The sequence below is a fragment of the Anser anser genome, assembly GCF_964211835.1.
Source record: "Anser anser genome assembly, chromosome: 27".
Classification (NCBI taxonomy): Eukaryota; Metazoa; Chordata; class Aves; order Anseriformes; family Anatidae; genus Anser; species Anser anser.
The window spans coordinates 6,513,799-6,529,642 of record NC_139748.1 but is presented as its reverse complement, the minus strand read 5'-3'; the positions used below and the strand labels follow the sequence as shown (position 1 = coordinate 6,529,642).

The window sequence follows — 15,844 nt, the reverse complement described above, 5'->3', positions numbered from 1 at the left end:
AACCCCAAATACAGACAAACCTGTCAGCCATTTCCATACAATTAACAGCAAGCAGCCAGCGTGGGGCTACAGCATCCTAGTTTCCTCCCAAGCCCTCCACAGGATCCACCTGTACGCACCAATTGGTAGCTGCAAGGAAAACGAAGCCTCCCCCGAAAGCCAACCAAGAAAACACAACCAGGAGAGAGTGACCAGCCCGAAGCCACGCAGCACGCCTGCGCCCTGCTCCGAAGAGGAGAGAGGAGGCTGCACCAGAGAGATCTGGAAGAAGGTAGCGGGGTCTTTGCATATCATCGTATCTTTGGCAGTTCGTTCAAGCTTCTGCACGAGTCAGTGCCCCCTCAGCTCACCCCCTTTGGGAGGATGTGAAGGTGACCCGGAGCTTTAGGAACCCACGAGGCCATCTCCCTCCCCTCACTGCGGGCTTTCCGACCACTAACTGCAGGAAAATGCACCGGAGGAGCAGCAGAGCGCCCCGCATCTTCGGAGGAACAATCCCTCCTCTAGGAACAAGCCCTGGAGAGCCCGGTTAGAAGGCGAGAGCCTCGACAAAGCCACAAGCCAGGATGATAAAGGCAACAACACGAGGCGACAGAGTGGAGTCCAGCTGCTGATGCTAACTCTTCCTCTACATTCAGAAATGCAAAGAATGAGCCTCAAAGCTAACACTTTATCACAGGAGAAATGGATTCAAACTTAAAAGTGTGTGAGAGGGAGATGGGAGATTCAAAACCTCTAAGGACAGGACTTGCAAAGCTTTGCAACTACCAGCACGTGAATTACAGCTACAGGAAAAGTTTCTTCTTGGCACGAGACCGATATACTTGCTTGGTCGCTCTAGGCACAGCTACTGTACATCAGAGTTAACAAAAAGGTATTCTTAAATGCTAACCACATAGCTCTGGAACTTTAATAAATCTGTTTCTTATTAACACGGATGTGTATTTACGTGTACTTCGTGTACAAAGGGAAGGGGAACGAGCCCTCCACGCTATCCTAACCCAGTCCCAGAGTCGCTCCCTAATTGTGATGCTGAGACCTGGTCTCCAGCAGGGTTTCTAGTGACATGCAGGACAACTAACAGCAACACCCAAACCAAAAGGGGGGGAAAAAAAAAAAAGAAGAATTAAGATTAAAAAGTTGGTAACTATAAACAGAAGGTGATATTAAAAATGCAGAGCTGGGTGCAGACCCAACCTGTCATTAAAACACATCCAACAAAAACAAGTCACCGCACAAAACCCAGAAGATGCTAAGCAAATTCCCATTCGGTAACAAGCAAAACATGACAGTTCCATAAAAATGCACGCTGTCCCTTATTTAAAAAAAAATATGAACAGGAAACAAACAGAAATTAAACATTTGCTCAAACTACAACCGCTCTGTAGGCAAAATATTTTTTTAAAGATGGCTTTTTTCATTTTCATTTTTAAATCTTCTTTTTAAGCTACCTAATTGTGAGAATGACTTCTAAAAAAAAAAAAAATCCATGGCGTTGGTATACTCTTTCTCATAGCATTAAACACCACTCCTGAAATTCAGCATTCACACATGCATACTTAGATTTTTCCTCTGGAAACAGCTAGTCTTAAGTTACTGGGCTTTTGTCTTATTTTCTTCTTTATCCAGAACACGGAGGCAGAGAAGGGGGGTCCACGCTGTGTCTGTCTGCCACGTGGATCCCCCTCCCTTCCCCCAAAAGTCAGTTCTTTAAATTCTCCTCTTGCCGATACCCGTTTTGTGTGTTTGTGTTTTAAGACTGTCCGAAGGGATAAGGACCGTGGAAACCCTGAAAGAAAGTTGGAGACATAATCAATTTCAATTGGCACGAAAGAAAAGCGATCAGCGTACGCCTACAAATAACGACCAGCCCATCCCACGCTGCTCAACCCAACACAACCCCTTGCCCACCAAAGCCACCTCGGTTGCCCAGCCTTAAGAAACGCTCACGAAACGCAGGGTTTGGTGCTTGGAGCTGTCCCCCCGGAGGAGATGCCAGGCGCTGCCCACTTACCTCCTTCAGATGTTACTGACGCCAGGTTAAAACCAGGCAAAACGTTTCTCGGGCGCTACTGGACCAAGAAACTTGGGATATTTCCTACCCCAGAGCAAGAATTGCTTGTAGATGCCACAACACCTGCAAAGCCAGCGACTACGCTTTCACGGGCGTATTCTAAAGATCACAGCAAGCAGCTAAGAAAGAGGCCCTAACAGGCAGTAGAGGCTATTCAAGAAAAAGGAAGATTTTAAGTCCACGTTCCCAGCGATGTATTTGCTCTCTCGGGATAACGTTATTCTATTCTTCAAACCAACTGGCCGGTGTTTCATCACGAAGCAGAACAAGGAGACCGACAGGCAGGTAAGGGATCTCCCAAGCCACAGAGATGCTCAGTTTGTCACGGTGACGGAGACACAAGCCACACAAAATCCTCCCGTAACACCCAAGGACATACTCAGGTCAGAAGCGGGACGAGGGAGAGGAGCTCGCTGTATTTCGTTGCCAGAGTCTCACTGTGTGCAGCCCACCTTCTTCTGAGCGTGCGGATGAGTTAGCCAAAAGCACAGCTAGCACAAAGCCCTTCTCTGTCATTAAGGGACAGAGCAAGCTCTGGCTTCAAGTTTTCACCATTTCACCTTTAGCAGGAAAAACCTCCAAAAAAACCCAAACCCACCCTCATTTCCTGCACGTCTTACTGCAAATCCACAACAACCTCACTGCACGAGCCACGAAACGAGTTTAACGCAACTCACGCCAAGTACCTGCACTAGCTCAAGCTGAATTGCAAAAGCCCAATTTCGAGAGCTCCGCTGTTCATCTATGATACAAAGGAAATGCTACAAGGAGCCGATGATTTTGCTGCAGCTAGTGAGAAGTTAATTCTTTAGGATATATTGGATGGCAAAATAGAAGGCAATAGCAAAACGGAGCATCCACTGACAGCTCCCAGAATTCAGCCAAGACAGGAGGAATAGCAAACAATTAAACAGGACATCTTGTGAACTGCACGCAGAGCATGGAAAAAAAAGATTGGGAGCTGGGAAATTACTGTTTGTAGCCAGAAATGTGTGCAGTGATGGAAAACCAAGCACGCTTCAGCCCTAGGAAGGTGCTGCACTCCCAGTCTGGGAAGTGAGCTCTTCTGGAGGTAACGCCCAACGGATTCCCCACCGGTTCCACGCAGAAAGCAGCAGTTCCCATCAGAAGCCTGAGACTGAGATATCCAACACCTGGAAAAAAATACCCTCACGAAACTGAAGGAAGGGGAAGAGCAGAAGGAAACCTCTGGGAAACCTCTCAGGAAAGCCTTCTGGATCTTCAGGTACCGTTCAGGTCCTGCTTTCTGTAGCATCTCATTTAAAGCTACACAATTACGCTAATAACGGGTTAATTAAAAATACTGTCACTGAAACAGGGGGAAGGGGAAGAGCAGAAGGGAAACTGTGCATTAAAGTACCGTGACGAGTCACGGGTGCACGTGCACACACAAAATAATAAAGGATACAGGAGGAAAGTTATGTTAGGCACAAGATCCTAAGCAGTCTCACCTCACAGGGGCTAAGCTGCTGTACCCAGTACTGCTCTACAGACAAAAAATCAGAATTTGGGGCCAGTCACCTGCACAGACATTCGCCAGAATTCGCTTCACCTTTTAATCAGCTGCACAGAGGCTTCGTTTGCAGATCTGACTGGCAAAGCTCTCCCAAACCTCCCAGGGGTGCTCCGTGCACTGAGTGCTCCCAGCTGCCTGCTCCCTCTGCTGGGGGCTCCCTGCTCCGCAGCAAAACCTTTTTAATTTTTTTTTTGTCTCATTTGCACTTGCCATAAGCCAAGACACCTGCAGCACCTCCCGACAAAGGAATTAAGGCAGTGAATCAGGGCACAGCCCAGAGCCCTGCACTTCGGTCAGACACGAGAACAGGTCATCAGTCCCCTGTGCGCTGCCAGCCCCCGCGAAGCGGCTGCTGGCCTCGTTCTCAGGGAACCCTCTGGATCTTCAGGTGCTGCTTTCTGCAGCACCTAATTTCAAGCTACACAATTATGCTAATAACATGTTAATTAAAGTCAGAATTTAGCTCAGCTTTAGAGTCACGTTACTGAGTACACGCAGCTCTGCTGCTTGCTGCGCTGCCCTGGACAGGCTGACACCTCCGCAGGAGCTCCTCGCCCTGCTCCAGCGATTTCAAGAGCAAGATGCTCACGATCTGCCCGAAGTTAGCTTCGTGCAATGCGTCTCACCAAAAAGAAAAAAAAAAATCCTTGGTCTTGGGATTACCATAACGTAACTCTGCATACAAGGGGCTCTTCACTGCATGCCATTTACCCCTGAGATTTGTTAGTGCATGTGAGAACTTACAAAACTTGCTTCTTTAAGACCAAGAGCGTGGGCTTGGTTTCACATCACACCTAACAGAGCTCCTGCATGGAAAACAAGAATTTGTTTTAAACTAGCATGGCTGCAGGAAGCACATCACTTCAAGTTCTGGATATTTCCGGGGAAAAACAGAAATTCTTGTGAAATTAAATTTCCGCATTCTAGAGGCTGTTCACTACAGCTTTGGTTTTGTGTCGCTTGTTAAATCATCGGGACTGGGGTAGGAAGAAATAGATTTCAGTTCAGTTCCTAACACATGGTGCTAAGTCATTTTATTCAGGTGGTTTTCATCCTTCCTTTTTATCCATCCCTCCCTCAGCAAGAAACTCTTATCACCCCTCCCTCCCCCCCAAATAAGCATACTTTAATAGTTTTTGCTCTTCTTCAGTAAGATGCAAGCTCTTCACTGAGCATTTGGTTCTTATTACATTTATTCAACACAGTTATAATAGTGTCTTGACACCTAAGGACTTCAGTTACTGTTACAATGCAAACACCAACCTCCATTATAGGATGCTTTCGAGAATAATTACCCCTTGTACGCAAGATTTTACATCATAAAATGCAAAAATAATTCTGCATACAAGTGCAGTTTTACCCAAGTTATTCCAGCTGAAGAACTACTCACACTATTTTGGTGAATTCGCTTCCATTCTGAAAATGAGATCACCGCTTTTATGAAAAGCTCAGCTGCAGCTTCGCAAAATGACTTTCAGTTCTTCTAGCATCTTCCACACAAGTAATTGCTAACTGGCTACGGAAAGCATGCTGGCTATTCAGACAAATGCAGAACAGAGGGCCGTGATTTTTTCAAGAGAAGCCTGTACATGCTAATTTTTGTTATAAATAATCAGTTGATGTCAGTGTCCACGAGGGAATTGGGAGGTTTTGGAAAGTTAGAGGCCTTTGTAAATGCTGAGGTCTTTAAATGAAGGCGCTGTGCTCGGGGACCAACCAAGCACAGCAAAGCCTCCACGTTCACATCCACCACACCTGGCTGTGATTTGAGGGAACAGGAGCACGCCATCCCCTTTCTAAAACACAGTTGTGGAGTAGCAGAGCATTTTTAGGTAACAAAAAAACGAAACCAAGCTTAAGGGGATCTTTCATAAACCATCACAACACAGGCTTTCAAACATCTATCTTTATTTCACCTTTGGGACCGAGTCAAGATCAAGAAGAGGTACACTCGAGGAGAGACAGGAGTGTGGTGCCCAGCTGCAGAGCAGTACAGGAGCCTCCCAACGAGCACCGACAGCATCAGCCAGCACTACTCGGCCCCCCGGGCTGCTCCTGGTCACCGCTCCTCCAACCCACGCTTGGCTAACTTCGGAAAACTCAACACGAGCAGAAGAACAAAGTATTTAGCGCGTTTGTCCCTGTAATTCCATGCATGCTGTGCAAACACGGTGCAGCAGTTCAGACCCCTCTCAGAGCTGGAGGAGATGCACGGAGCCGACGGAGCGCAGAGGGCTCAGGGATGTAAGTCACCATGCAGCACCTTGGCTTTTGTGACTTAACGGCAAGCTTTTAGTCCGCAAAGAGAAAAACACGGAAACTGCTGGCCTGCAACGGAGCAAAGTCAAGCTAAAAATCACATTATATCACATTTCCCACAGTCCGAAGGCACGGGGACTGTTGGTTTTCATGGATGAGCTAGCATGCAGCATCCACACACTAGCCTTTCGCCAGAAAAGCAAACCAGCCCCTGCACTGTCAGTTCAGCCTGCAGACACTGCAGCAGTCTGGCTGTCCAAGGCTTGCTGCAGGAGTTTGGAGCCCGACGTTCTCCCACTTGCTCTGGACAAATTTAACCGTGGGGTAACCGGCCCGGTGTAAAGCCCAGACACCGGGAGAGAAGGAGCTTCTCTTCTACAGGGAGGTGCGCATCTCTGGGGCAAATCCCTTCCCCACAAATATGGTTTGGTACCCAAATAGTTTCCCGTTGAGAAAATTCTGTCTGAAGTCTAGAGAGGTGCTCCAGAAATAGGCAAGTTGGAGTGTCCTGGTCTGGGAGAAGCTTCCAGGAGCAGCAGCAGCAATTTTTAAACTCAGAGAGGGGAGGCCAGTTACAGGCTGTAAGGACAGAGGGAGGTTTGGTTTCCCCTACACACAGGTAGCTGTCAAATAGCACGGATCAGAGTTCAGCTGCACACAGAACGAAGATGCGGAGCGTAAATACAGCAGGGGAAAAAAGGTGGTAAGAGTTTGACCCCAAATTCCAAAATGCTTCTATTATACAGGCTTTTAAGAGTTATCGTGAGCAATGAGCAGACTGGGTTATCACCAGGCAAGTTGTAGAACACCTTTTGCTATGGCAATGACTCTGCAAATTGTTTTGTAGGGGTGAATCCTTGCAGGTCAGAACTTTCCCCGTGCTGTTTTGGTGATTACACAGCAAGCAGCAATACCTCGATTCACACGGGCAGGCAGCTAAATTCAGCCAGAGATTTGGATATCTACTTTCATATGTAAGTGACTAGTACGATGTGAATGTCAGTATATGGCTATCCACCTCAGAGCTTTTTAGACATTTAAACTGTACATTTCTTCTCTTCGTTAAGAAATTTAATCCCTAGGCACTCTTAAGGCCACATCTTGTGCTTTTAATGTAAAAGACTGTCACAAGAGAGCAGCAGTGACCTCGACAGTGTTGCTATGAGACAGGAGGGAGTAAATAGAAGGAGGCTATATTAGCCTCATCTCTCTTGAGAATACAGAGAGAAAGTGATTGCCAAAGAGGAGAATAAAATACCCATGCATGGGTATATCTGGACTCTAACACAAGCTCATCCCCATCCTGAGATAAGCATCCCATCCTGCACTTAAGCACATGTTTAAGTCTAAGAACATGCAAAAATTCCCCGGGGAATAGATATACAACAGGCTTTGAGCAATGCTGTGGACACAGACTCCGATCTACGGCCTTCCAGCAGTTTATTTCCTAGGGTGAGGCAGCGTGGACTCAGGGAAGGCATACACTACAGCAGGAATAAAGATCACGCTCAGTTTCAAGCGTATCACAGGATTCATCTTATCTGCTTATAGGGGATTGGGTGTCTTTTTCTCTAGGAAAGTTTGTTTCACCGAGCACAGCATCCGTACCACGTGCTGTGCAAAGCACTCTGGCCATTTCCACGTGTGAAACATCGATACGCTCGTCTCATCCGGCAGCAGATGGCACATCAGCATCGCCGAGATCCTGGCTCCACTGGGGAATTGTAGAGGACAAGTTACACCTGCTCAATTGCACCAGAGAGAGAACTAACACAGACAAGGTCTGGCAACTTCAAGGCTTTTAGCATGTTTTACAGCCGCAGACGCCAGGAACAGCTAGTTTTATCTCAGGGATTTCATGGTCTCATGCAACCGTGTGGCTGGGGTCCTTCACAATCTCTCGGCAGAGTGGAAGCCTCAGCAATGATCTGAGAAATATTTAGGGGCTTATCTTCCTTCTAAAGGCAGGACAGAGGCCTGAACTAAGCCTTACCCATCCCCTCTGCTACATCTCACCACTGGTGTGTTAAATACGACTAGGGATTCACCCCACTAACTGGGTGCATGAAAACAGACAATATCAGATGTTCTGCCCAAGATCGGTAAAATCCAGGTATCCTAAATCCAGCTATGTACGCTACCAACTCCCAATACTCTTTGTCTGCTCCTAGAGCTTGAAATAAAGCCTTTCACATCAATATTCAATCAGAAGACAAAATCTAGTAGCTTTCTTTCCCCCCCACAAGCACCAGAGCACAGGTCCAGTCCCCAGGGAGGAGGAGGAGGAGACGGGAGGCTGAAGCAGGGGTACGATTACCAGCAGGTACCTGACCACCCCCTGCTGACCACGCAGTTTAATACTTCTGACACCACCCCCATCAAGCCCTTTTCCATTTAATCTGAGCCCCAGCTGGGGATCCCACTTATACATTACCTATTTTTTTTTAGGAAAACCTATTTTCCAGGAGGATTTCCAGCTTGCAGGAAGAAGGGATGCAAGGCCCTAGGCCTAAACTAGGGAAGGCAAAGCTTGTTCACCTGACAATTTCAGATGAGACCAAGTATCTAGGATGCCAAACCTACACACATTGTTCACTGCAGAAACAGGGGTGGTACCAATGTGAGCACCAAGTCTGTGCCAGAATGCTTCCTGCCCTGAATGCAAAGGGCACGGCTGGAGGAGGTCTCCGATCCTCACACCTACCTCAGTAACGGCTCTCAAAGCAACAGCTAACTGGTGGTACATCAGACAGAAACAGCACGTCAGAAATAAAAACCTCAACAGATCTACAAGCTTTCTACGCAGCCCATCCTGTCTCCAAAAATTACCCTTCCTAAAAAAAAAAAAAAAAAGCAAGGAGCAAAATTTCTGCTTTTATCTCAAGTCTACCTCAACCCCCCCCCCCCCCATGAACATTCTGAAAATACTGAAAGGAATAAAAAAGAGAAAGAAGGCCACCTGCCCTACCTCCAAGGGTAGGTGATAACGACTCGTAAGAGTAACGCCCACAAACTTTGGGTTACTAGCCAGACCAGGTTTCTTAAATTTATCAAGAATATCTCTGGCAGTGTTTCAGTCTCCTTTTTGGCTTTTCTTCTCCACAGAACAGCTGGCACAGGCTATGCCCTCTGCACCTCCAGTAGGTACACGTTTCTTACGCCTATGCTCCCCCTTAAAAAAGCCAAAATCCGCTACTCAGCCAGGAGAGCCTGCCGATACACCGGACCTCTTGTTGCCCACACCACTCTCGTTTCGGTAGGGAGGGCGAGGAATTTTCCACAGGGGAGACCGAGTGAAAAAACGAAGGCCCCTTTGCTGCCAAAACCCCACATCGAGAATTTGTGTGCAGGAACTTTCTCAGAAGCGCAGCCCTGAGCGGTGCCACTTCTGCCCACCTGCAAGTGCAAACAAACGATGAAGCAACTGCTAAGCCCGCACTCGGAGAACGAGGGCAAAGGGGAAAAAAAATACAGCTAACCCAAGCCTAAAGCTGACCACCGAAAATGGAAATGAGTCTTCTCACCTAAATTAAAGCCTAGTGTTAAGCTATGAAAGGCTTAGGTAATTCCATCAACTCAGAGCTATACTTAGCAGCTGATTTTTACTCTTCACTGACTGATGCATGAACAGAGCTGTTCCCAGCCTTCGCTGGGATACTACAACCCCCCCCCCAGCACCTGAGATGGAATTTATGCAGAAATGTTTCAGCACATGGGTGGCCTCTGCCAAGTCAGAGGATGCTCTGTCTCTCCAGCAAACACCACAACGAAAGCAGGCACTGCTATCCACCAAGAAACCATCAAACACCAGTGACTGTCGGTCACTTAACCCAGACTGCGTTTGAACTGATAGGTGAAAGGCTTTATTCTTTATTCATTGCTTAAGCCATCCATTTCATGTTTAATGAGCAAGAATCTTGAAGCAGGAACCAATACAGCTTATAAAAATTTATCTTTGGGGTGCAAAACACAAAACGGGTGATTGGTAGTCTGTCAAACAGTTATTCCCACGCATGCCAGCAGTAAAAAAAAAAAAAGCATAGCCCTGGTGCAAAGTAGGCCACTAAAATATGATCCACTGGTAGAGGACAGGCAGTTCATCCAGTTAGGAACTAAAGTGCTGTAGGTGAACTAATATTAGGGCTTTATTAAGTCATTCAGCAACCAAGTGTTATTGTCCTACACAGCCTGCTTAAAGTACAGTAAAGCATTTTTAAAGGATTTTAAAAATCAAACTAGTTTGACATACGACAATACACACCTACACATACTGGCTGCATTAACAGGTGGATTCTGAATTGTAAATAATCCTGCTATTCATTTGTCACACACAAGCAAATAAAAACAGTCAAAATATCACTCAAACTCTTATAGCATCCACCAAGCAAGCTTTTGAGAGAGATTGAAAGTAAAGATAATTTAAAAGTCACCTACAATTATAAACAAGACAAGGACACGGACAGGAATAGTCCTCTGACTGACCATTCCTGACAGATAGCTTCTGGGATCAAAATGTTGAGCTCTGTAGTCACTCCACACCAGTTAAAAAAAAAAAGTTATCTGGTTAATCTTAGGTTTGGGGGTGTGGTCATTTAATTCTGTAAAAACTCAGGAGCACATCTTGAGAGATATTTTGACTTATCTGCACACGCAGCTGGAGTAGGCCCCAGCCACTAACAGTTACAGCACCCAGACAAGATTATATAAACTTTAAGAAGGACTTGAAGCAAAAAACAAAAAAAAAAAAGGTGGATCTGGTAGAGTCTATCAGAGGCAAAAGTATTTTAATATAACATGAGGAGTTGGCAGAGTCAGACAGTCAAATTCAAAACCTTCCTTAGCAGGTCTGGCAGAAGCAGAAGGGAAGGGCTTTGCAGTTTGTAACGAAGAACTATTACATACAGCACAGTCGCATCACCTACCCATTCTCCTGTTCTCCCAGGGCACCTACCTTACTGTATGTCACTACCGACAAGTTGTTCGAGTGACTGCTGGGGGAGAGATTTACAGAGTTTTGTGACAGTCCATTCTGATCTTGTTCGATTTGGTCAGGAGCAGGCCCCCACGTGTTTTTGCTGATTGTGCCTAGCTCGGAACCCCCAGGGTCTTTTAGGTTGTTTTCATCTGGTTGCCTGTTCTTCTGCGGAGAGGCGAACGGGTTAAAGTTTCCTTCTACCTTGCGATGAGGCTGCGTGTTGAACTCTGTTTCAAAGGATGACAGCTGCTGTGTTACTCCTAGAAGTCCTCCAACTTCCACGCTGAGGATCACCCAGATGACATCTGTGGAAAATGAAAGACACTTGGGTCATCCCTAGATGGAGTTGGGGGGGGGGGGGAGTAAAAAGTATGAATTCATTTCTTTACAATAGCAAGAAAAAAGACTGATTGTTTATAACACATTTTTATAAAGCATCAGAAGTACTGGCTAGAAACTAATGAAGTCCAACCCTTCAAGGAAATAAAGTTTTACTCCTACTGAACTTAGAGGAACCAGGTAAGAACATAAAAAACAAGCTGACAACTTGAAACTCCATACTTCAGATGCCCAATAGGATGCACTGAAAAAGAAAACCTGAAATGACTTTAACCAAGGCTACGCAACAGGCCTGAAATGAGAGCCAGGCGATATCACTCCCCGTCTTCTGCTCTGTTGACAAAGAAAAGGGAATGTTTTTCGGTTAGCATTAAAAGGTTTGGCTCTGAAAAAAACAAAAACTTACTTGGAAGGTGATTAGGTTTATGACAATTCACACTAAAATATCTGTATTTCAGTTCCAAAACATCCACAGTAGGCAGACAAGATGCACAGACTGGTAGACTATTACACAAATTTGCAAACAAGTGGCTAAAATATGTATGTGTGTGTTTACAGTTCTTACACAACATGTGTCGTTTGTACATAGATAAGATTGTTTTTCTACTTACCATTTCATTTACACTTCATGCAAACACTATGGCATATTTACACAAATACATGGCTTGGTATGTATCCAAGTTCAGTCCTGCTGCTTTTTTTTTTCCCCCGCCCCTCCATTAAATGCGCTCCAGTTTTGTTTTGCTGCACAGAGAGGGAAAATTGAAAAGAACAGCAGCGATTCCTTATCTCATCTCAGCAGATCTAATAAGAGCACCTCACGTCACATGGGATTCAGGTTCCAGTTCTTCTGCAGCGTTAACCTACAAGGGGCTCTTTTGTGCTGGCTGGGGGAAGGAGGCAGCAGCTGCCCTCGTTGCGCAGCTTTACACCACCGCTGCTTCACGAGCAGCCTTCCTTCGCTGGAGCTCTCCTTCCAGCCCCTCACCAGGCTGAATGTCGCTCATTAGCTTGCATTTTGTGACCCAATTAAGGGCAGTGGGATTCTACCTTACAAAACCACGGCTGTTTAAGGACCCCAGCACCGTGCCAGAGCTGCGTGCCGACGCCAGGCACCCCCACAGCTGGACCTGAGCCGCGGGAGATAAAAAGCACCAGGGATTCAACCTACCACGGGGAAGGGCATCTTTGATTCAAAGCTCAGTTGCCAATTTCAATTTGCAGGTAGTTTTCCTTCAAAAGGTGTAACTTGAGCAAGTTTAGTAAGACTTTAGCCTGCTTCTTTGTCAGCGTGTAGAAAACCTTGGATTAATAACCGCACAGGCCCACAGCAGGCAATGCAAGTTGAACAGGCCTTTCAACCTAATTTATGCACACGTTTCAGGGACAAGTTACATCCACTTTCAACACAGAAGAGTCTTACACTCGCTGACAATTCTGCCAAAAAAACAGAGCAAAGAGTTATTTTTGACTCCGAGTGCTAACACATCTCACTCAAACCCGTGGACTTGGGATACGCCCAACTGCCAAAACAGGCACAAAGATGTTCTCAGTATAAACTACAGCTGGCAAAAAATCACTAAATGACTCCAAATGAATGGAGATGTTGGTGGCTCAGCCTGAGGCACCATGCGAAATATCCCAAAGTGATTTTTAAATACAGAAAAGTGGTTCCCAGCAGATGCACCAAGTTTAACTATCGAAACCTGGGCCTTCGGTGTCAGATGGGGTTTTCACCACTTAGGTTTTTATGTAGTTCATGATGTTCAGCACTGGAAAACTTGGAACAAGTCCCAACAGGGTAAGAGTTTCAAGGAGAACTGTGCAAGTCCCTTTGTTTTTAAGAGCTCTGTGTAATCTGCAATTTGTTCCAGTGTTTAGAAAACAGTTCTGTGCTGACCAAGACAACAAAGCAGCTCACTCGATGTTTTCTCTGTTTTCTATATTTAGCCTCAGAGCCAGCAGACCTCTACCCTCCTGCATTTAGTCAAAGCTTGCAGAAGGGTCTACCTGCAGCGAGGGGCACTGGCCCCCAGATCTGTGGAGCACAACATTCACAAAATGGAAACCAAGGGTTATCAGTCCGCAGCTCTCTGGTGCTTACATCTTTGTACAGTGTGGTTTCACGTCAAGAGCCATTACAATAAATCACACAAATAAATTTAGGGATACATGATTTGGTTGTCAGGAGGGTGTCCAACAAGGGGCCAGGAGCATCCATTTACAATGGGAATACCATAAAGAAGAGCGTGAAGTGCCAGAAAAGGGTTCGCTCACCTCCGTAATAGAGTCCTGTGGCAGTGCACATTCGCCACTGTCCCTGATACATTCCTGCTGTGCTGGGGCTGCACATCTGAACACTGACGTCTGCAATCTCCTGGGGCTCCAGGGACCTGACCATCACCATGTTTACGTGGCCAAACTGGTCTCCCCCAACATACTTCAGACAAACCCCTGGGGGCCAGGCCTCCGTCCCTGGGATCAAGCAGAAGAAAGAATTAGTGATGGTGCCCCAGGAAAAGTCGTGCATGTTTGTACGAGACAGGATAAAACACACTTATCAAAACAGTTGTGCAATTGTTGAACAGTCAAAGGAATACCGAGATATACGCAGCATTGTCAGCAACTGATACAGAACACAGTTTTCAGACAAGGCATAACTGGTCCGCTTTGGGACCAGCAGGAAAAAAATCGTATTTCTTTTGAAATAATCTCTAGCTCTTCACACAGCACGATCCTCAAAGCCTGTGTAACAGCTGAAAAGGCAAAAAAAATAAACAGAACTGAAATTCACATGTATTTTCCAAATGCCATAGCCAAAGAGGTCAGACCTAGTTTTACTTCTCCTCATTTCTGCCTCCCTACATGCAGCTCCTGAGCCTTGCAACATCAAAATACACGTTATTAACCCAAAGTGCTGGAAACCTTTTCTTTTAGATAAGAATTCCCTTCTCAGTCTGTTAGTCTCAAGAGGAACAAAAACTTCGAATTACAACTGAAGAGCTGGTACTGCTTTCTAAACGGATTTATTCCCCTTCCTGCACCAACCCTTCTCTCAGCCTTGCGCAACGGTGGAGAGGACTGTGGACACGATTTCTTTGTGGAGATCAATGTTTAGACTGCAGATACCGGGCCTGACAGTGCGACCTGGCAATCTGCAGAGATACAGAAAACAGTCACTGCGTGCAAACACAGCCGTCTCCGCCAAAGATAACAAGTTCTGGGGCAGACAAAAAGTAACGTGCTTCCAAGACTCACAAAAAAAAAAAAAGTCAGCTTAGAATTTGCTTTTGCTTCTCCTCCAGTAATGTGGCAGGCCTGAGCCAAGGACTTTGAGAATACCTTCTGCTTGGCCGAGGCTGCAGGGAACAGCCAAGGGAAGCCCGATGCACCAAGAGGCTTGGAAGCACTCGAGGCGAGAACGGTGGCTGCTGATCTGACCCCAGGCTACCTCGAGGAGCATCCTCTGCAGCAGCTCGCCTGCTTACTCGATCCCTGTGGATACCTCGGTGAAGACATGGCAGGGACTAGTTTTCCAGTCAAGTCCTCATTCGTGGACCTCTCCATCTAGCAGGGAAATCACGACACGAGCAAAGAACACCGGACATTTTGCTCCAGTTGGAAACGCTGCTGAGATCGGGAGGTCTTTGAAAGAGGAGCCGAGTGATGAGCTGACCTCAGACTGGTGTGGGGGAGCTGGGTACGAAGCCTCATCTGGAAAGGCTGGCAGCCCAGCAACAGGGTTTAGTTTAAATAATTGATGTGATTTTTATCGGGTTTAATGGCTTTAGTCTTGCAAGGTGCCTAGAATGCTGCAACTGATAAGCCCCATAAAATGAAATGATGATTATGTCATTCTATTTCGGTACACTCGTCTCGCAGGAGATGATAAATTGTAGTAACTGTCCTGCAGAGCCAGCAGCAGCTGGGGGTAGAGTGGGAAGAGGAAATAAGTCTTAAATCCTGCCGCTCTTTCAGCACTGCTTTCACTACACAAACTGGTCTTTCGGCCAAGCGCCGTCCTGGAAGGTATCAGAGCAGGGTATTAGTTTTTAATAACACACAAAAAACCTGGCTGAACCTGGCTTTACTGCTTAAAACCGACAATCTCCCAGAGCCCTGCTTGTCACACGTCAGCCACCAAGCGCCTCCGTGACACATGCCTCAGGTATTTCTTGTTCTAGGACCGCATTCATTTAATCAAGGGTTCCCGTAGAGTTGTTGAAAACCTTGGCTTTACTTCAGTTATCTACCAAACAAGCAGATATTATCTGGAAACACTATAGTCCTTTGATATTATATCTTAATTAAACCTTAAAATAGTTTTAAAATGCTGTGGTCCTGCTTAAACTTCAGTCATAACACAGTACGTGAAGGTGCATTTAACTAAAACATGCCTCAACAGCACGATTTTATAAAGATTTGGCCTCCAGCACCAGCGTTAGAGCACAGATGTACTTTTTAAGAAGTCAGGCTTTAAACCACACAGAAGCCAAAACAAATTTTGGCCTTGCCAGGAACTCCGGAGTCAAGATTAACTGTAACTACCCTTCCTCATCTTAGCAGGCCCAGGGATTTCAGAAGGTCAAACGTAACAAGAACAATGAAACACTGCCTAAACGAGGATGTTAAATTAGGGCTGGATTTACATGCAGGAAAG

General features: G+C 46.1%; 1 protein-coding gene across 2 annotated transcripts in view; it reads right to left on the bottom strand.

Annotated features, from left to right (window-relative positions):
- Positions 1–881: 881 nt before the first annotated feature.
- Positions 882–15,844, bottom strand: part of ILRUN (inflammation and lipid regulator with UBA-like and NBR1-like domains) — a 31,821-nt gene continuing 16,858 nt past the window's right edge. For both annotated transcript variants that reach the window (XM_083812133.1, XM_083812134.1), the window contains exons 3-5: positions 13,462–13,659; positions 10,822–11,150; positions 882–1,789 (exon numbers count right to left, since the gene is read on the bottom strand). In XM_083812133.1, the coding sequence (XP_083668259.1) occupies positions 1,754–1,789; positions 10,822–11,150; positions 13,462–13,659 (563 nt within the window). In that variant the 3' untranslated portion in view covers positions 882–1,753. The remainder of the gene's footprint in view (positions 1,790–10,821; positions 11,151–13,461; positions 13,660–15,844) is intronic.